Source organism: Artibeus jamaicensis, unplaced genomic scaffold (genome assembly GCF_021234435.1).
Source record: "Artibeus jamaicensis isolate MK-2021 breed Jamaican fruit bat unplaced genomic scaffold, CSHL_Jam_final contig_465, whole genome shotgun sequence".
NCBI classification, from domain to species: Eukaryota; Metazoa; Chordata; class Mammalia; order Chiroptera; family Phyllostomidae; genus Artibeus; species Artibeus jamaicensis.
This window is the reverse complement of record NW_026521843.1, coordinates 25,855,803-25,877,363: the sequence shown is the minus strand read 5'-3', so window position 1 is coordinate 25,877,363 and position 21,561 is coordinate 25,855,803. Positions and strand designations below refer to the sequence as shown.

The 21,561-nt window shown below is 37.2% G+C and overlaps 1 protein-coding gene across 6 annotated transcripts in view; it reads right to left on the bottom strand.

Moving 5' to 3' along the window:
• Positions 1–21,561, bottom strand: part of MTA3 (metastasis associated 1 family member 3) — a 167,146-nt gene that overhangs the window by 68,077 nt on the left and 77,508 nt on the right. For all 6 annotated transcript variants that reach the window (XM_037162081.2, XM_037162082.2, XM_037162085.2 and 3 more), the window contains 4 exons: positions 19,629–19,692; positions 16,584–16,701; positions 5,318–5,420; positions 2,552–2,651 (listed from right to left, as the gene is read on the bottom strand). In XM_037162081.2, coding sequence (XP_037017976.1) covers positions 2,552–2,651; positions 5,318–5,420; positions 16,584–16,701; positions 19,629–19,692 — 385 coding nt within the window. The remainder of the gene's footprint in view (positions 1–2,551; positions 2,652–5,317; positions 5,421–16,583; positions 16,702–19,628; positions 19,693–21,561) is intronic.

Here is a 21,561-nt window from a genome sequence, read left to right as displayed (position 1 = left end):
CTTAAATGTAACTAAAACTATTAGAAAAAACAGAAGAATACTATAAATGAGTATTAAATATTAGCCAAGGGGTATCAATCCAAAATACAAAGGAGAAAAAAAGCATATGGAAACATGTTTAAACCCAAAGTAATCAGGTAAATACAATTAAAATGGGACAGCACCAAGGCAGTAAAACTTAAGTGTGAAAATACCAAGTGTTGAAGACAATGCAAAGAAGTAGATGAAGAAAGAATACTCAGCTGAGTGGTATTATAAATGTCCAATATGTTGTGCAGAATAATTCGGCTGCATGGGGTCAAATTCAAAATGCCAACCACCTCTGAATCAGTGTGTATTACTATTTCACCTGTAGTTACTATCCGGAAAGCTACACACATGCTTACAAAAGGAAATGTGTTATATTTTTCAATGCAGCATTATGGGTAACAGCAAAAGAAAAAAATTTTTTAAAGCACTCCAGGTGTTCATGGTAAGAGAATACATAAATAATGTGGGGCCCTGGCTGGTGGGGCTCAGTGGACTGAGTGCCAGCCTGGGAACCAAAGGGTTCACCAGTTCCATTCCCAGTCAGGGCACATGCCTGGGTTGCGGGCCAGGTCCCCAGTGGGGGGGGGGGGGGGGCGCATGTGAGAGGCAACCACACATTGATGTTTCTCTCCCTTTCTTTCCCCCTGCCTTCCCCTCTCTAAAAATAAATAAAATCGTTTAAAAAATAATAATGTGGTATAGTATTATTTTAAAGAATACTACAAATACTACAAAGTAGTTAAAATGTATTAACTAGGTATATATTTACTAATATAGCTAGATCACAAAAATTAGCAAATGGCAAAATTTTATAGAGGTAATTTAAACACATGCAAAACACATATTTATATTATTTGGAGGTACATAAATAACAGTAAAACAATAAAACAAAGTAAACACACAGCAGATTGTTACGGTGGCTGCCTCTGGACCGGGGCAGGGGCAATGGGGGGTCAGAAGGACAGACAGAAGGGGGAGAGTAGGACTGGGAAGAATTCTATTCACACTTGCTCAACTGTGAACACTTACTTTAAGTGGCATTATGTGGAATTTTATTATATCATCCTCTGTGCTATTCTGTAATTTGCTATTATTACTGTTCATGATGCAAAAAAGTAGCTAAACAAACAAAATGGTGAAGAATACATTCTCCTTTGGGTAATAAAAACAAAACTATTTTTTGGCTGCTGCTGTACCGTATTTTTGCATTTTTCATAATAAGCCTACATCAATTTCAGAAGTGGGGGGATCTTTTTGAACAGAAAAACATATACAGGTAGTGATAAGATCCCTGTAGTTCTGATTCGCACAAATGTCTGCTGGCAGGGTTCTGTGAGTTTTTGCCAACGTGACATCCGCACACTTGCTCCCCGGTGAAGAGCTCTGCAAGTCCAACACGGCCCAATCACAAGCTATTTTGAAACTCCTGAACTTTTATATACAATGTTCATGTACAAGTGAAGAGAACAAAACTTGCTTCTATAAACATTCTAGTCTTTGAGAAAGAATAAAGGAATTCCATAATGACAATGGATTACAAATACTTTCACCATTCATTATAATTGTACAAAAATATAAGAAAGCACTCTAAGAAATAAATGTGGTGTGCATTCCAGGATGAATTTTTTTCATTATGATAAATATCTGTGGAAAGCATTTCAAATTAAAACATAATGAGAAAGTAATAAAACCTACCATTGTATTCTATTCCATCAGAAAAATAAAACTGTAACTTTTACTACAGGTAATGAATATTGGTCAAAGAACTTAACCTCACCGAATGTTAGTTTTCTCATCTATAAAATGAGCATCCTGCCATGCCTACCCGAGGTTATGGCAATCACATGCAGTAATTAATGTCAATCAGTAAAACACCTGCAGGGCTACTTTGCTGGACCAGGAGAGAAGCCAAGTGCCAACCTCAGTGCCCAGCCATGGCAGGCATTAGTGGTGCAAATTAAACTGAATATGGGAAGCTTCCTTTAGTTACCAAGGGAAAAAGGAAATAGTCTTAGAAGATGGCAACCATGATGTAACAAAATGATGTAAGAAAACAGAACCTCTTTCTAATAAACAGGTACAAGAACTTAAGATCAATACTAAGTAATGGTCAAGACAACAAAATACCTCCAACAGCAACAGCTTTAAGACATGGTCACTTTCACTTAAAAATCTGTGAAACATTATATATGATCTACAACTGTTCAGGTACTTTGATGGAATACGTGGAAAAAATACCCAAGTGAAAACAGATGGGTCAGAAAGTTGAACCTTGTTCCCCCAAATATTTTTACCATTTTGTACCTACTCCACAAACAAGTCATTCTCACTTGTTTCAGCTCACAGGAGAGGTGTCTCAGGAATGAGACACTCCCATTCCCCAACCAACCAAGCCAAACATGCCTAGCTGTCAGCAGGGCTGGGAGCCAGAAAGCTCTCGAGTCTACAACACTGCTACTTTGGCTTGAAAGTAAAACGAGGAGCAGAGGAAAGAGCCCTGAAATGTCAGAAAGCGTCTTACCAGCGTGATGTCCCGCGAAGCCGCAGCTGCGCTCATGTGCAAACTAGGCTGCCTCACAGAACTGCTGCAGTCCAGGGCCCGGGCAAACGTCCCGACAGCACTGAGCAAACCACAAGAACAGAGGGGGAATCAAGGCTCTGCTTTTTAAAAAAAATACATTCAAAGAAACACATGTTGGTAGTGACTGAAAAATTGTCAAAGAAAAGTCAAACAAGTTCTTGGATGTTTGAAAATCAAGTATCAAATAAAAAGTATTTTCTATAAAATTTAAGAATTAATAAGTCAAAATTTACCATTATAATTAAGAAGTAGCTTGTGAGGCATAAAGATCTATTTTGAAATACCACAGAGTAAACAATATTCAAATGTGCTAAAAAAATTTGAAAGTAAATTAGCTCATTTGATTATTACTGCAAAGTAAGTTCTGACCCTTTTTTTTCCCCTGCCCAAATTGTGAAATCCCAATAACATTTTTCCTGGAAATACAATCAACCTCTTCCTATGAGGATACAATATAGAACAGATTTCCATTTAAAAAAATTACTACAACACTAATTATCTTTTAATGATATAGAAGGGCTTCCAATATGTAAAGAACCCTAACTCAAGAGGTAAAGCATGAAATGAAGACTTGCTTCTTGTCTATCTTTTCAACATGGTAGCTAAGACAGAGGTTTTATAAAAGTAATTTTAAATTTATCGATTTGGGAGGGACAGAAACTGATCTGTTGTTCCATTTATTTATGCAGTCACTGGTTGCATCTTTTAAAAAAATTTTATTGATTTTCTATCTTTAGAGAGAGGGGAAGAGAGGGACAGAAACACCAACGTGAGAGAGAAACATCGATCTTTGCCTCTCGCAAGCCCCTAGCTGGGGACCTTTCAGTTCACAGGCCAGCACTCTATCCACTGAGCCACACCAGCCAGGGCCATTGGTTGCTTCTAACATGTGTCCTGACCAGCGGTCAAACCCACAACCTTTGCATATCGGGGACAATGCTCCAAACAACTGAGCAACCTGGCAAGGGCAGGAAGATTTTTTTTTAATGTTTTGATTAAAATATAACACATGTGTAGAAAAGTATACACTGTACAGCTATGTAGTGATGGCGAAGCTAAGTGTATCCATGTCGACAACAGCCAGGTCAGGAATCAGAAGGTGACAGCACCGGAGAAGGCTCCTCGTGCTCCTTCCCGACCTCTCCTCCCTCCCCATTCCTCCAAATGAACCAGCACCCTGGATTCTAACACTATAGGTTAATTTTTGCTCATTGGGGAACTTAAATAGAATCACAATACTATGTACTCTTTTTGTGTCCATCTTTTGTTCAAAATGCTGCCGTGGATCCCCACTCGCTACTAGCTGTAGCTGTGTTCATTCGTTCTCTCTGACCTGGAGCACCCTTTGTGCCACATCCAACCGCCACCCTCCCACTGATGGGTATCTGTTTCCAGTTTGGGGCTGCTATGGACAGTGATAGCCATGCCGCCTGCATACGCATCTTCTGGTGCACTGGTCTGTGCAGGCGCTTCTGCTGGGTATACATTTATGAGTGAGACTGAAGACATATGTATGTCAGACAATTGCAAATAGCTCACCAAGGCAGCTATACCAACTAAGACCCCCTCCAGTGGGAGTGAGTGCTGGCTGCTCCACCTCTTTGCCAATGCGTGGCACTGATGGTTTTCACATTTTACAGGTTCTGGTGGTATGTGCACTGGTATTTGACTATGGTCTTAATTTATGTTTAAAAGACTTTTTAAAAAAGAAATTTAAAAAGACACTAGATGCATCTCTTTGGTGCCTCTCATTCTGGCTTAAAGACAAAAGGAAACATATGGCCCTTGGTAACCAAGGAAAAAAACAATAACAATCAAATCTAAAACTGTAGGAGGAGGACCCCCCACCAAAAAAAAAGAAAGACAGAAAGAAAAAAATTGAATTATCTTCTGGAGGGTGGCCCCTTGTAGTACAGGCTTCCCTTACTAAGTGAGTGTTCTAGGAACCCCTTTGTACCCACGTACCAACTAGTGTTGTTGTGAGAAGCTGCATTAGGCCTCGATGAGTTTTTTTGAAGACTGTATGTGTTTCCCATTTCATGACAGGTGATTTATGAGCACACCTGCCCACACTGTGCTGAGTGCCCAGAGTTTTTGACCTAAAACAGCATGACCCTGTTTTAGGCTCATAAATAGGAGGGTACCCCACCCTCTCTATTTACCTGATTTCTCCCCAAGAAACCATTTTTTGTTTCCCCCAATGAAATATGTCCTCAAAGGGAAACATTTTTGCCAACGTGAAACAAAAAGCAGCAGAACACTAAAAGGCATCAAAGTTGGCGAGTTCAAAAACTATTTTGAGCAATGGAAAAAATATCTCCATAGGTGTATTGAATCGAATGGAGAATGCTTCAAAGGTGACTAGTTTAAACATGTAAGAATATACAATTTTTATAAATAAATTCTGGTTTGGGGGATGAGAGGTCCTCTCTCATACACTATTGGGGTGGAGCCAGTCAGTGGAATAGACCAAAATGAAGAATCAAGAGTAGAAAGGATTCACCAGCACAAGCACTGGCCTGGAGACTCATACAGGTCGCCCGGATTTTGAATTATTTAGTAGATGTTAGGTGATATTGGGCTTTCTTACATAACTAGAAAAAGAAAAATATAACCAATGAGAAAAGTAGATGACAAAGAACATGAAACGTGTACAAATTCTTTTACCGAGAAAAGATGTTTTTGACTCAGCAGTGCCATACTCACCGTGCTACAACTAAAAACTGGTCAATCTGTCGGTCTGTAAGTGGGCTATTGGGGTCCCAAACTTTAACTTCCAATTTTGACTGTTCCCTCTCATCTGATTCTCCTGTCCAAGAACAAAGGAAATGGAGCCCGATTACACAAGGCACATACATGGTCACATATGACTGACGACTGTGGTAACCACGGCATTAAAAACGCAAAGTAAATAAATATTCACGGTTTTGGTGCATTTTTTCAGTCAGCAGATGTAGAACACAGAACACTTCGTGAAGTGAACACTGACAGTAATGCAACCAAACCATATGGTATTTTCACTTATCATTAACATGTATTTCCTGAATACTTGTATGTGTGAGCCTCACGCTAAAGGCTATAAAGACAAAAGAGAAAGCATCCCTGCAGCAAGACATTTAAACTATGATTAAAACTTACACACAAATAGCTATTAGACAAATGAGAAAAGCAGGTGTCACAGGAGAGGTAGCGATATGGCTGTAAAGTTCCAAAGATTAGAGAAACCATTTCCGGCTAGCTAGGAAGCGAGGCCGTGAAGGAGGTGGCATTTGGGCCAAGAACAGAAAGATATGAATGCATTGGCAAAAGAAAAGGACATTAAGACTGAGAGATGAGAGCATGAACAAAGCCACAGGGCTTACAGATGCAACAGGAAGTAGCTCATTTTGTCAAAAGTACATTAAGGGGAGAGGAGGTAGCTAAGGGAAGTGGATTATGCTCACGTTACTGAAGGTGCCACCTTCATTTTCTGAAAAGGAAGCCAATGAAAAGCCCTTGCCTTTCCAGTAGGAGAGTGAGACCAGAATCAAACTTGTCATCTCACTCTTAGCAATGGTATAAAATTTGCTCTAAAGACACAGCTGATGAAGACAGAGAGACACGGGATCGACAATGACGACAGCGAAGGGAGTAGGTTCAGGAAGTCAGTGACGCACTGGAGGCAGTGGGCAGCCTGGAGAACTACAGAGATAGTGTTGGCCGTTAACAGAAAGAAGGAAGCAAACAGGAGGTGAAGGCCGAGGAAAAGACTGATGATAATGCAGGATGCTTTGCTTTAGGAAGATCTCACAAGGAGATACAACCATCAGGCAGGACTCAATGTGAGGACAAAGGACAGCAATGGAAAACAGCCTTGGGAGTCGAAGAAATTCTGACTCACAGCTATGGATTTCCTATCAGGTTGGGGACTGGTTCTGGCTTTGTTTCGCTTTAGGATCCCTCCACCTACAGTATCTGGCAGTGCCTTGCACTGACAGACATACTATGAAGCTGAACATCCCTTGAGAAATCCAGGCGATGGGCTTCTAATGTGTTCAGACCCAGTATAGGAGCAAGCAGGTATCAGTGGTTCAAACAGAGAAAGGGAGAGGGCAAAACAGCCATTTTACCTGTAGTCTCCTAAATCAGCCACAGCTGTCGGGTGGGGGACTGGGGACTCACCCATCCTGGCCCTTGTTTGAAGGCAGATAACCTGAGACCAATCGCCACCCCCAACATAAAGAAACAGGCAGAGCAGAAAGAGTACGAGGCCAAACAGATCCAAGTGTTGGAAAGGGTTTCATTTTTCATTGTTTACAATTCCCAGCATGCTGAGTCAAGACATTCAACATTAGGTTCATAGTTAAAAAGCAAAAAATTTGTAAACTGTGTGAAACTTGAGAAAGGAGAATGTCACGTTTACACTTCCTTGTATCTTCAAATAATGTATTTTAAGTAAGATAAATGATAATGGTAAAAAATAATAATGATAAAAATTAAAATTCAAGATCTTAATTTTTAAACAATACAGGATGAAATGACAATGGTACTCGGTATTGAGCCCCTCCTCTCTGTCATGTACTCCAGCATGTAAGGGTAAACTGATATTTACTTTTCAAATTCTAGTGAAACTGATGTATTACATTCCACCCATCCATTCTTCAGCACACAGAAGGAAGAGAATTCCACATAAGTATTCTAAAATATATCCGCTGCAAACAATAAAATAACACTCCCGGGTGCACTTGTACTAACACCTAAGATACAGACGGTACAATGGGATGAGAACAAAAACAGCAACAACAGAGAGAATAAAATGTTCTATATTAAATAGTCACTCGAAACTAAATAAAAAGTTCCCCATTTTGGACTCAACACATATAATTACATTTATATCACAGTTTGATCATTTTATAGTAAAAAAATAAATTAAAAAGCCTTTAAGAAGCTCTTGAATGAACTTATTTAGAATCTGTATAATTAAATTCCTTGCTAAGCCAGCAGTAATCTTTGGAACGGTCTGGGTAACCGTGGTATGAGCCAGAGACTGGACCAAGATTAATTCCATGTTCCGCTCACATTCATGTCAGTCACTGCAACAATCCCACCTTCCTCCTCCACTTATGATAATCTGCTCAAGTCCCACACCATCCAATAACCCAGTTCATAAAGATCTCCCCAGTCTCTGAATTCCTAACAAATGCATGTACCAACTAACCGTATGAATTGTATTATTAGCATCCTATTTTTGCTTCATATGGCCTTCATAATTTTGAAGAAATGTAGATTCAGCAATCATTTTAAATGTGTTAGCCTTAACCTTCAAGCTATATTTTAAGATTTCTAGAAAACAGGAACAAAGGACTTCTTTAGTATATCCTCTAAGAGCACAGCGTTCAAAGACTCTGAAGAACCAAGGCTGTATGAAACTATCCACAGGCTCTTCCATGGACAACTGGAAACACTTTGTTCTAAATAAAATTTTCTTTGCACCAACCACCAGAATACTATACTTTTTGTGTTACAGTTAATTCAGAAATACACAAAGATACCATTTATCACCATTTTTGTTTAATATTGTTCTGAAACTTCTGGCCAATGTACTATATTATAAAACACGAATGTAAAAACCTCAAAAGCATTCCAAATAAGGAAAATACATTGTTTAAAAAATCACATTCATTGTGGCAAAAAATAGAAAACACTCAGAAATAAAATTGCAGCCACACTTATAAAAAAGAAATTACATGATGACTTAAATATAAATGAAGAGTAAAAAGTTTTAAAATCTTAAGGACATAATTTTTGTACAAATAACTCAATAGGTTAAATTTAACAACTTTAAAGTCTTGAAAGCCAATAAAATGGTCCAAATGTTAATCTTCATTTTTTTTAAAGATTTAATTTATTTATCTCTAGAGAGAGGGGAAGGGAGAAAGAGAGGGAGAGAAACATCAGTGTGTAGTTGCCTGTTGTGTACCCCTACTGGGGGCTGGGGGACCTGGCTCACAACCCAGGCATGTGCCCCAACTAGGAATTGAACCAGCGACCCTTTAACTTGCAGGCCTGTGCTCAATCCACTGAGCTATACCTGCCAGGGCCCAAATATTAATCTTTACAAATCAAATAATATTATTTATTTATTTATTTAAATTTTATTTATTTATCTTTAGAGGTGAAGGAGAGAGGGAGAGAAACATCAATGTATGGTTGCCTCTAGTGCATCCCCTGCTGGGAACTGGCCTGCAACCCAGGCATGTGCCCTGACTGGGAATCGAACCGTGATCCTCTGGTTTCAAAAAATATTATTATTATGAAAAGAAGAATAAGAGAAAATAAACGGGATGAATTTATACAAAAATAGCAACAACAATCACACAAGGTTGTATGGCACAAAACTGAACAGTATCAAAAGCACAGCTATAGACCAAATCATAACTTGCTTGAACATATAAGTTTTACAATTATATGAATGTTAACTAACCTTTTTTAGTGCTTACTATGTCCCAGGAGCCCTTCACAGCAGGGTCTCTCAACTGCAGCACACTGACACGTGGGGCCGAGGAGCAGTGTGCTGGGGGCAGGGGTGTCCTCTGGGCCACAAGATGTTCAGCAGCACCCCCTGCCTCTACTCTTGGGATGACAGTAGCAACTTCACCCCCTACATCACCCACAGTGACAACCACAAATGTCTACAGACACCGCATAATGTGCCCTGCAGAATGAAACTGCCCACGGTGAGAATTACTCTTCTACGTGGTTGAGATCAATACCTACTTACACTAAATTCTTACAGGCTGGTGTTTTTAATTTGGTTAACATCCACCACATTGCTGAAAAGCACATTCTGCAAAATTACACACTAAAAACAATAGGGTTTATGAAAAATAGGACACAACTTTGAAAACCTATAGGAACTTGGTAACCAGAACACTAAAAAAAAACCCAAAAAAACCCCACAACCACGAAGTAATAATCATAATAAAAATACTAACACAGCTAAATCTCCACTGATATTTGCACCAAGCACAAAGGTCAGCCGATCCTTTATCTCCTTAAACCCTGGACTCACGCTTCCTCCACTGCCGTATAGGTCACTGTGCACAGTTTCAACAAAGTTAAAAATAGAGTTCAGGGTGCGGGTGTTTTTGAATGTAGGGGAAAGATCTTCCCAGACCTTTCTTCTGTAACTCGAAGCTTCACTATATAGTTTTTACTTTTTAATTTTTCAAATACAGTTTACTTTCAGTATTATTGTATATTGGTTTCAAGTGTACAGCATAGTGATTGGACACCCACATAGTTTTAACATAGGGGAAAGTGCCACAGATTCTGAGGCCACTCAATCAGCCACTGCTTGCACCAGAGGAAGGCACTTCTATAGAATTTCCATCTTTTGTTCTGAAGCTCTCAATCGGTGAGAACATGTGCTTCACTGATTGCTGGAGAAAACCTCAGATGAACTGACCCAACTTCCACACTATACTGACATGTTCCTACTTACCAACTGCATGTGAGCTAATTCGTGTTTTTAAAGCGTGTGGTATAGCAGAGAAGACTATACTAATTTAACTCTTCAACTCTCAAAGACAGACACCTCCCGAAGCTCCCCAACACTGGCATGAGTTATTTACCTGGCAGCAACAGACAGCGGTGACCAGGGAAGAAGTAGCAGTAGTAGCCAACAGTAACAGGAAGTGCTGACTTCTGTGCTAAATGGATTACTTTATTTGATCATCACAACACTGTTATATAGGGTGGGGCGACAGTGGGCTTACAGTTCTCTGTTTGGCAAGTAATATAATTAATACATAACACAAGAATAAACTCTGTGTCATGTGCTCATGACTGTAATCCTACTTTTGCCCCACCCTGTATATGTAAGAAATGGGAATTTGGGTTTAATAGTTTTTCCAAGGTTACTCGGCTAAAACAAAGTACAGCCTGTTTCAACCCAAACTTCTGAGTCCAGTCACCGTAGTTTAATAATTTAATGTTATTATTTGTAAAGCCACAATTTTAAATTTAATATGTAAATAGCTTTCTTTCTTAAATTTTCCATGTTACAACACCGTGAATTAATAATGCAAAACTTTGGCCCAGGCTGGCGTAGCTCAGCAGATTGAGCATGGGCTGTGAACCAAACGGTTGCCGGTTTGATTCCCAGTCAGGGCACATGCCTGGGTTAAGAGGCAACCACCCACTGATACTTCTCTCCCTCTCTTTTTCCCTTCCCTTCCCCCCTCTAAAAATAAATAAATAAAATCTTAAAAAAAAACAATGCAAAACTTTGCACATTATGCTACCCTTTTCTATGGAAAATTCTCTATGTGCTTTATTCAAACTCAAACTTCATACCAATTTTTATAAATTGGTATTTATAATGCCTGATTACAAATGAAAAAAATATTTTGTATATGCTGAATATTTTAGGCTGAAATAAGAGTCCAAAGTGACTTCATACAAGGTACTCAGGTTTGTTACATGGGGGGCAGTCATAAATGAACTTAAAAACTCTTTAATGTCACAAAAAGATTAACTCACTAGCAAGACAAATGCCACAACAATGTCTCAGAATCCATCAAGACATGTTCACAAAGAATGGAAGCCTGTAATTTGGTCTGGCACGATGCTGATGAGGCCATCTACTCAGGGCACTAATCCAAGTTCTGCAACCCATGCCAATGCAAACTGGAATCTGGCCACTGGGCAAAATGTGCCCACTCAAGAGTATCAAAGGTCAAAAACATCTGTTCTTGCATATGAGGTTTTCTACTGTCTAATTTCCCTGCAAACAGATACTGGCTATGTATGACATTTTGGTGATGGCAGCGTCTGGGATTTTCCAGTGTGGTGCAACCACTGGTAGGCCTCCTTGCAGGCCTACATCCTCCCCCCTGAAAATACATTAATTAGAAAAAAGAAAGGGTCTTTAAATCTTATATCTAATTGAATTCCTGATTATAAATGAAAAGAAATATTTTGTATATGCTGAATATTTTAGGCTGAAATAAGAGTCCAAAGTGACTTCTTCAATTATGGTGAAAAATATGATGTTTTTCTTTATTAAAGTTGAATACTTACAAATAAAGCAAACAAATTACAAATTTAGAAATAAGCTTAATGCCCTGGCTGGTGTGGCTCAGTGGATTGAGTGCAGGGCTATGAACCGAATGGCTGCCAGTTCGATTCCCAGTCAGGGCACATGCCTGGTTGTGGGCCAGGAACCCAGTAGGGGGAGCATGAGAGGAAACCACACATTGATGTTTCCCTCCCTCTCTTTCTTACTCCCTTCTCTTCTGTCTAAAAATAAATAAATAAAATCTTTTAAAAAATAAGCTTAACAAGTAATGTATAAAACATATGTGAATAAATCTATTGTTTAAAGAAACAAACTCCCACAAGACCCCAAAATGGCGTTAAACAAAGGGCAAGATATCCCTTGTTTCTGGCTGAGATGTTTCAATATCATTAAAATGTCTGCTGTCCTTAAAATAACTTAAAAATTAACTGTAATCCCAATAAATATAGGAAAGAAGGTGTTTTTTCCCCCGATATTCAATTTAGCTGATAATAAACTCATTTTGAAAAATGAGACAGGAATTAGCCTTACCAGATATTAATACATCATCAAAGCCTCTACAATTAAAACAGTGAGTTATTAGAGCAGGAACAAACAGACCAATGGAACAGAACGGAAACCTCAAAACCAGTCCCACGTACTGCTCAATATTATAAAACAATCAATCACTTCCCAAAGTATTATATAACATTAATACAATTCCACTCAGAATCCTAATAAATCTGGAAGAGAAGAAACTGACAAATTGAGATAAACTTCAATAGTAAGAAAAAGAAATCTATGAGATTAGACCTCTCCAGTAAGAAATTGTAAAGAATAGTAAGGAAAAACTGGCCCTGCTATAAAACATGTAATAAGAGATAGATAAAATAAACTTGTATCTCTAACACATGAAACTGCATGGACTGTACTTTCATGGATCTCTATATAATATTTATGTAACAGTCTGGGAGAATATGTTAAATTAATAACAGCAGTTAACAGTGAGTAAAAAGGGATGATCTGAGGCACCATTAGTTTTGTTTCCGCTGTAATTGCATATCTACCACAATTCCTATTGCAATAAAATAATTTTTAAGATTTAAAAAACTGGGAAGAAGCAAAGAGAATACAGCAGCATACCTTTATTATGCTATGTTACTAAGGACTTCATCATAAGTATTTCTAACTGCACATTTTATTTGGGGATTTTGACCATGTAATGAAGAGGTGGGGTTGTAAGAGGTGTGGAATACCAACTAGCAGCCTTCAACTTGTAACTGAATCCTGAGGTCCCCTGAAGCACCTTAAGAGATTTAATGTAGCCTTCTCCCCCAACCTCATTCACAATTACCTAATTTTTCTTATATTATTTAAGGTCGCATTATGTAACATTTCATTTAAAGGGTTCTGTCACCTAAATAAAACCTGTAACCCACTCACCCAGAAGATTAGCAAGAGAAACATTATGTTAAAGGCAATTAAAATACTCATTAATGAACTCTAAGACCTATTATATTAGCAAACATTTTAGTCCCATTTTCTAAATACAAAGAATGTCTTTATCAGAGAGCTAGCATAACTCCCTCAGTGCCATAAATGGGTAAGATTCACTCCTCATACCTAGCAGCACTATAGAATTATTGTCTTTTATGTCTTGTTTTGTTTCCCAAAATAGTATTTTTTAAGATTCTAAGCTAGGTAGATAATGCTTTCCAAATTACATCACTCTCACTAGACTTTGGCTTTTCAGGGGCAAATACTACGTTTAAATAGTTTTTTGGGTAAACAGGAACTTGTGAGATCGCGTGATTTGATTTTTCTGCCCACTGCTACTTGAAACATCCCAGCTTCCTTACTTTGTTCAGCATTTATCTTTGTGTGAACAGTACACAAAACTTTCTAGACTTTTTAAACGCCTAGGCTTGTGCTCAGTACTCAAGGGAGAACCATAAAATCAGTGATCCAGGCAGTACAAAATTTTAAGTCAAATAATACAAACAGCAGAACAGATAACCTGAACAACAGGTCTGCACAGCTCGAAGAAGGGAGAGATCAGAGAGCTCAGGGATGCAAGACTTGGTCTGGGGACAGGTGGGCTTGCCAAACAACTGCACTAGGAGCATATACATTTGTCTGAAACTCACAGAACTATACACTACAAGTGGCAAAATGCACTTACAACATAGGTTATATGTTAATTAACTTATATGTTTTTCCCCCCTCAAAAACAGGGGGAAAAAAATCCTCCTATTAAAAAAAACAACTGCCTGGAAGACAGTTTGGCAATTTGTAAAAATTTCAAACACACATGCCCTGATTTAGCAACGACACTTTTAGAAATCCATTTTCCAGTTATATCCAGAGTATAACATTATCCATTATACCCAATGCAGCACTATTTGTAAAATTTTTAAATCAAGTCTTTTTTTAATAATAAATATTTAGCCCTGGCTGATGTGGCTCAGTGAATTGAGCACCAGCCTATGAACCAAAGGGTCACCAGTTTGATTCCCAGTCAGGGCATGTGCCTGGGTTGTGGGCCCAGTCCCCTGGAGATGGTCCTTGAAAGGCAACCACAGATTGATGTTTCTCTCCCTCTCTTTCTCCCTCCCTTCCTTTCTCTAAAAATAAATAAGTAAAATCTTTAAAAATAAATAAATAAATAGTTAGTGAACACTTAGGTACAGTGATATAATTATGTCTAACATCAAACATTAAGGGCCACAAACATCCAAAATTATTTCTGGAAGACAAGCTGATTTGCACAGATCAGAATGTAAATAAATGCAATCTCTCAGCCTATAATAAATCGACGTATAGTCTACTTACAAAACATCCAATGAACATTTGAATACAGACACAGTGTTCTGTTCTGCAAGCTTAATCATTATTGACTGACCTTTCCCGGTATTTAAGTTCATGAAAATGCAGAAGCCTGCAGCCTGGCATATGCACGGCCATCCCCCCGCCCACCACTGACAGCGATGTGTGCTATGTTCACAAACTCTCTCCTGAGTAACTGTTGATTTAACTTTTCTGCATACATTTTCTAGCAGTAAGGCGGGGCACAGAGAAAAACCTGCCTATGGAAAAGTTCCTATCCTTCAATAATCAGAAAGCAAAAATAAAAATGGAGGCCTTTTTCTGAATGCAAATTACAAAGGCCTTAAAGGAAAGACTAATAATAAATCCTAAACTCCTGTATGACAAAAGTAAAAAATATATATGTAAATCACTATTAAAATGTTTTCAATAAAATGGGTGGTAGGATGCTTGCAATACTTGTAGACAAAAGACAAATACTTTTGTATTTGTTTATCTTTAATATTTCGAAGAACTCCTGCCAATATCTAAAAAGAGAAATAACCAAGTAGAAATGCACAAGAAATTTACAAAAGGGTTACAGATAACAAAGGTAAGCATAATCTCAAATTCTAAATTTTTTTTTCTTTTTTTTCTTTTCAATGTGTGGTTGGTTCTGGCGCACCCCTTGCTGGGAACTGGCCCCTGCTGGGAACTGGCCTGCAACCCATGAATGTGCCCTGACTGGGAATAGAACCGCGATAGTCTGGTTCGCAGGCCCACGCTCAATCCACTGAGCTACACCAGCCAGGGTCAAATTCTAAATTTTTAAAAATGAAGACAACGGGAGAGAAAATTTTGAAAGGAAAAATGAAAGGGGAAAATATCCCTCATAATCAGTGCTGCCAACAGCATCTGGTTTTCTCATTTACAACTTAATAACAGCTTTTCTGAATGGCAAGGAAGCATTTTCAATGTCTAAAATGTATATAACCATTTCACTTCCAAGAGGTTATGCTTGAAAAATATTTACGCAGCACAAGTATATGCATAGATCTTCTAACAGCATCATATGTCAATACAAAAGAATCTAAACATCTAAAAGTCTATCCGCGGGCCTGTGAACCAGAGTATCGCAGTTCGATTCCCAGTCAGGGCACATGCCTGGGTTGCAGGCCAGTTCCCGGCAGGGGACGCATGAGAGGCAACCACACATTGATATTTCTTTCCCACTCTTTCTCCTTCCCTTCCCCTGTCTCAAAAAATAAATAAAGAAAATATTTTTTAAATAAATAAATAAATAAATAAATAAAAGGCTATCAATAGGAAACTGGAGAATGAAATTACCATGCATCTATGCAAATACAAGAGCTGAAGAGTCACCACAAGAACGAAGTCACTGTACTTGTGGGGAAAGATGCTGAGTTCACGCTGTTAACTGAAATAAGCAGCTGCAGAGTAACACGTGCAACCTGCCGCTGCGCATGGACCACTCCTGGAGGAAATCTAAGCCAAAGTGTGGACAAAACAAACACACCCTATCTCATCAGAGAGATTACATACGGGTTTGGAATGAAGGAGGAAAGGGGATGGTGTTCATTTCCTGTGTTATACATGTCCTTATTTTGTGTTTTATTTTTTAACGGTAATGTTTTACTTCTGAAACCAGTGATAATGAAGTTATGGAAGATGTTTTTAAAATGCAAAGAGATTTTCAATCTCTCCGGTACATAAACTACCCAGGTCCATCAGAATCCCCACCAGAATGTAACTGCTCCCCGGATTCCAGGGCCTCCTGAGACACAGGGCGTAGGGGCACTTGGGATCTCAAGGCAGGGGCGCGCACATCAAAACGCAATATCAACAACATGAGCGTTTCTAAATTTGTTCTAAAATAAAAAGAACGAAAAAGCCCCAAAACTCATAAAAATATAAAATCAAAAGTGAAACACCGATTAAATAAAGTATTATCCTTTGTTATTTTTTTTTGCATTTGTAAAACTGGAAGAATTTATACCTTTTAAACTTTAGCCTAGAAGTTGTTTCTCCTATATGAGGAAAACAATGTGTGAGTTTCAAGATACAGTGCATGTTATCATAGGACATGAAACTCAAAAGAAAACATACCTTCTGAGAGCATTTCTGGAATGTCTGCTTGGTATCTAGGTCCCACTCTGATTTCACCTTTGTCAGCTAATAGTGTTTTCACTGAGGGGTCATAGACCAGTGAATAGAAAAAGCTATCCTGAAAGAAAATGACAGAATATCTCAGTAAACTTTTTATAAGACAATAAATTCAATGTCACAATAGCGAAACCATAAAACTTCAGAGAGTGTATAAAATTTCGTTTTAGTGAATTCATATATGTTTATGGAGAACAGGAAGTTACTGTCATCAAACAGTATAATATCACATCTAGCTAAAACATATAGCTTACAATAAAAGTATTTTATTAAGATTTATTTGTTTTTTGTTTTAGTCTAAAAGGAAACCATTAATTGCTCTAAAACAGGGTTTTGAAAAGCAAGAGAAATGAAGCCCTAAGTCAAGGATAAGACACCTAAAATCAAGTGGTCGTTTAAACCTCTAACGCCCACGCTACACAGTACAGATGCCTTCATACATATCAGGCACTTACTTTTGGAGCGTCCATCCCACATTGTGTTAAAATAGTAAGATGTCCATAATCGACATTCAATATACATCTACCAATTATAATTCTGCAGTTCTCTGAAACATTTATATGCATGCATAGATAGGTATAGAAACATAAACCATACATACCCACCACAAGCACAGTCCCTTAACTATCTCAGTCCTTAAAATGCAAAAGAGCCCTATTTACTGAGCTTAGTGGATAAAATGACATGGCTGCCAGTCCTTTGCCAAATTCTGCATAACCACTGGAGGCCATGTGAACCAGCCAAGTCTTGTCCCTGCTTTCCACTACAATTTTGAGGGTCACCTATAGCACAACAATCTGTATTAGGATGTCTTGGAAGGACCTCACCTTACTACCATCAGCACTTAACTGAGACCCAGCCAGGCAAGATGCAAATGAAGAGATGACCTGTCAGATTATAAAGCTTTCTCCTCTCAAGGTCTTACAGACTGTGACAATGGGAGAGAAAACCAGACAAGAAGATACTGAGAAATTCTGCACTGTTTTAATCATGGATCACTGTCAGGAGAAAACATTAAACAGTAAAAGTGTTTATAAGTCACGCCATTATGTGACCATTTATGCAAGTAAAAAAATGCTATGTAAGGAAAGGAAAAAATCTGCAGAATATATAACCCAACCTGTTTAATAGGTTAGGGAGAGGGGAGCAGAGATGACAGTCAGTACTTAATCAGAGTTATTGTTTCTTTGCTTTTTTATGACCAGAGCAACAAAGAATGTTACTAGGTAACTAAGACTCTTGTCACTGGCTCACCATCACTGTTAAAAGTAGATACATTTCAGGTCACTTTCAGTCTGTAAAATGTTAGTGCAGTATTGCCATACCTTACTGTAAAATGAAATAAAATTATTATTTAGGGCCATGTAAGTTGCTTAAATCTCTTAGATATATATGTACTGATGTGGGAAAATATTCAAAATGTGTTTAGTTAAAATAGAAATTCAAAAGGGGGGGAGTGTTCTAAGAATTGTTTAATCTGTCAATTTCAAGAACAGAGTTACAAAGTAAAAAAAATGATCAGAAAGTTGCCTTCAAGTTATCATCTTCAAATATGCCAGATTCGGTATTTTAATGGACTAAAAAATTTCTCAAGGATAGTCTTATATTGGTTAATGTAGCAAATCTAAATACAAGTGTTTTTCAAATTGTATAAAGAATATAATGTTAGCAGTTTTATTTTTCCTAAACTGCTCTTTTTGCCGCCAAAAACAAAAAACAAAAAAGCTTACCTTAAATAACACTTTATTTATTTAAAGTTCCTATCTTTTACATTGTTTCTATCTCAAAGATTAATGAAAGACTAAGTGATGGAAAAAACCAAGTGTAGAAAAAAAATCCTAAAGACCTTTGCAAATTTTCACCCATTTACAGTCCTTAGCATATCCAAATTGCTAAGAATAACTTAGAAGGCAAAAAAACATCATTTTTTGAAAAACTCCACTCACCCAAAAATACCAGTAAAGCACACTGAAACACTGAATGCGTCCTCCTTTTATTTCTACATCTGTGCTAATTTCTAGCACTATCATTATCCATATTATCATCAACCGTTTTGTTGGAAACACTGACAACAAAGCCAAGTACCTTCTTTTCTAAATTTCACAAGCCTAAGTTCTAAGGACAACTAGCCTTCTTTCCGCCTTGAATACTTTAGTTTTCATTTTAGTTTTCTTTATTAGAGTTTCTAATGTATAGTAGTTATCTGTCTTTTCGGTTATGTTTTCTTCATTTGAGATAGGATGATACTTAAGTACGATAAGAAATATTTCCCTTTATTTTTAAAAAATACATATATATATATAATAAAGGCTTAGGGAAAAGAAAAACATGAAATTATAAAGGCTAAATACTGAAGTGCCATCAACAGTAAAATATTTTCCCATCATACAAATGCTAACGAGACACATCAAACTGTGCATATTGTGCTCGCTTCGGCAGCACATACACAAACTGTGCATATAACGTGGAGTCCTCTGGTTATAACCACTTCTTCCCTTTACTTAATTCAACTTGCTAAAAAATGTTAAAATGTTTCTTGCTTAAGTTTACAGAAAGAAATATTTTTTGTTGACAAAGTTATTAGGGTTCCAGGAAAGAAATCAGACCACCAAGTAAAATCTCATCTGGACTCTAAAAGAAAAGCTACTTATTAAAAAACAAACAAAAGACAGAAGGAGGACCAATTACAGTAAAGTCATTTTTCATAAAGCCAAAAATATTCCTTCTACTACCAGCGAAATCATGTGCAATACTTTACAAAGAGTTTCATTACCAACTGAAGAGAGACAGATGCACGAGTGTTTGTCAACTCTTGTCTCAATTCACCAGAAAAATCAAATTACCCAAATGCATTCCAGTCATTATATGTCTACTATTATCCCACTATGACAGTGTAATAATTTTGTACAAAAATAAATAAATTAAAAGGTAGAGGCTTCATGTGAAATAAAAGAGAAAAAGGACAATACAAGTATAATTGCAAATTACCTCTTTATCAAGATATGACAATACTGACTCTGTCTCATTCAGAAGGGCAACAGTGCATTTCCCCCTGTTAAAAAAGGGAAAAAAATGAATAAATAAACATTTAAGAAAGGCAACTTCACCTTCACAGTGATGATGTATACTATACAAAGTAAGGAATATTCCAAAAGTAAAGTTGGTATTAAGAACCCAAATGGCAGTTAGGAAAATATATGTATGTACATATATAATCCTTTATGCTCCTGGTGTTGAGTAACCTAGAACAAAAGACTGTCTTTGTAGACATTTATTGAGAGGCTAACCTATGGAAGAAACTGTATTAGGTAGTAAAAACTTCTAACACAAAGCACTTTATAGTTAATTCCTAATTATTCAAGAAAAAAAGTACAATGAAACCTTCAGATTAAGTCCATTTCTAACTCTATGAGTAAATATGAGGTGACTTTATATTTTCCAGATAAAGACATTATGCAAACCATGAAAACCAGTGCTTAATATAATCTTCAGATTTTTTAGAGAAGCCACTGCATATAAGAAAGAACCTAAAAATAATACACATTCTTATCAGGATTAACTAACTTACCTATCAAGAAATTGCTCTAAAGACTAGTTAAAATTTAAACACAAGAAACTTCTACACAGCAAGGGGCAAAATAAAGATCTATAGTCTTGCATGGACTTTGACATCTGATGGTGATTACCTTTGATCCTAAGCCCTGGGTATGAGTTTGGAAACTGATGCCATTAAAAAGGGCTTGTCTGAATTTGAGAAATAGTAAGGTTACCCAGGAAGAGGAAATTATGACAAGCACTTTTAAAATTATCCTCACTAGCTTGAAAAATTCAATATAGCTACAAATTTGACAGGAGAATTTTGATAGACTATTCAAGTTATACGTATTGGTCAGGGCTCACAAAAATCTTCTAAATGTGACAGTGTTTTTTGATTTTCTAAACAGAAGTTACAACTTGCTCTGTACAAAATAACAAGCAAAATCAAACACATCACATATGCACTAAAAAGAGATGCTGCTGTTGGATTATCAGAGTGAAAAACAATTTATCACGGGGATGTAAAGTACAGCACAGGGAATATAGCCAATAATATTGTAATAACTGTGTATGGTGCCAGGTGGGTACTGGAAATATCAAAGGGATCACTTCGTAAAGTATGTGACTGTCTAACCACTAAGTTATACACCGGAAGCCAATACAAAATAATACTGAATGTCAACAGTAATTGAAAAGTAAAATAAAAGAAAAACAATTCAAAGAACTGTACAATTACCTAAAGCAAAATACCAAAAGTAAAATATTAACACATAGGTAAAAAATAATTACAGTTTTCTAAACATTTTACAACATTATGTTCCTCAAATTTAAAAAACTTTTCCCTCATAAAAATATATTTTTCTGGTAGTCACTTTAGATTAGTATCACTATAAAAGAGTTCTCTGGCAGCATGTAGTACAGCCTTATTATCCAATCTCTGTTTTGGTTACCAAGAGTTGCAAACGTCTTCTGTTTTTCTACTTTATTTTATTCATGCATGTTAGCGAAGCAGAAAAATTAACATTATTATTTCAGTACACATAACGACAAGTCAACATTTGGCTGACATTTACACAGGACAAAATTACAGTCAGGGAAATCGGGTCTGTTGCTGTTAGTGTATCTACAGCTACCACGGACGCTATGACCTGTGAATATGTGCTCACACATGCAGTGTGCTTAAGTAATAAATGAGGTTTCCAACGGTTCCACTTTTTTTGCCTCAATAACAGCTAATGAAGAAATATTTCTAACATTTAATACTTAAATCACCTAGAAGAAATAAAATCTTTAAGTTTTCAAAAGTTGTTTAATATATTTTATTGATTATGCTGTTACAGTTGTCCCAAATTTTCCCCCCTGCCCTCCTCCGTCCAGTACCCCT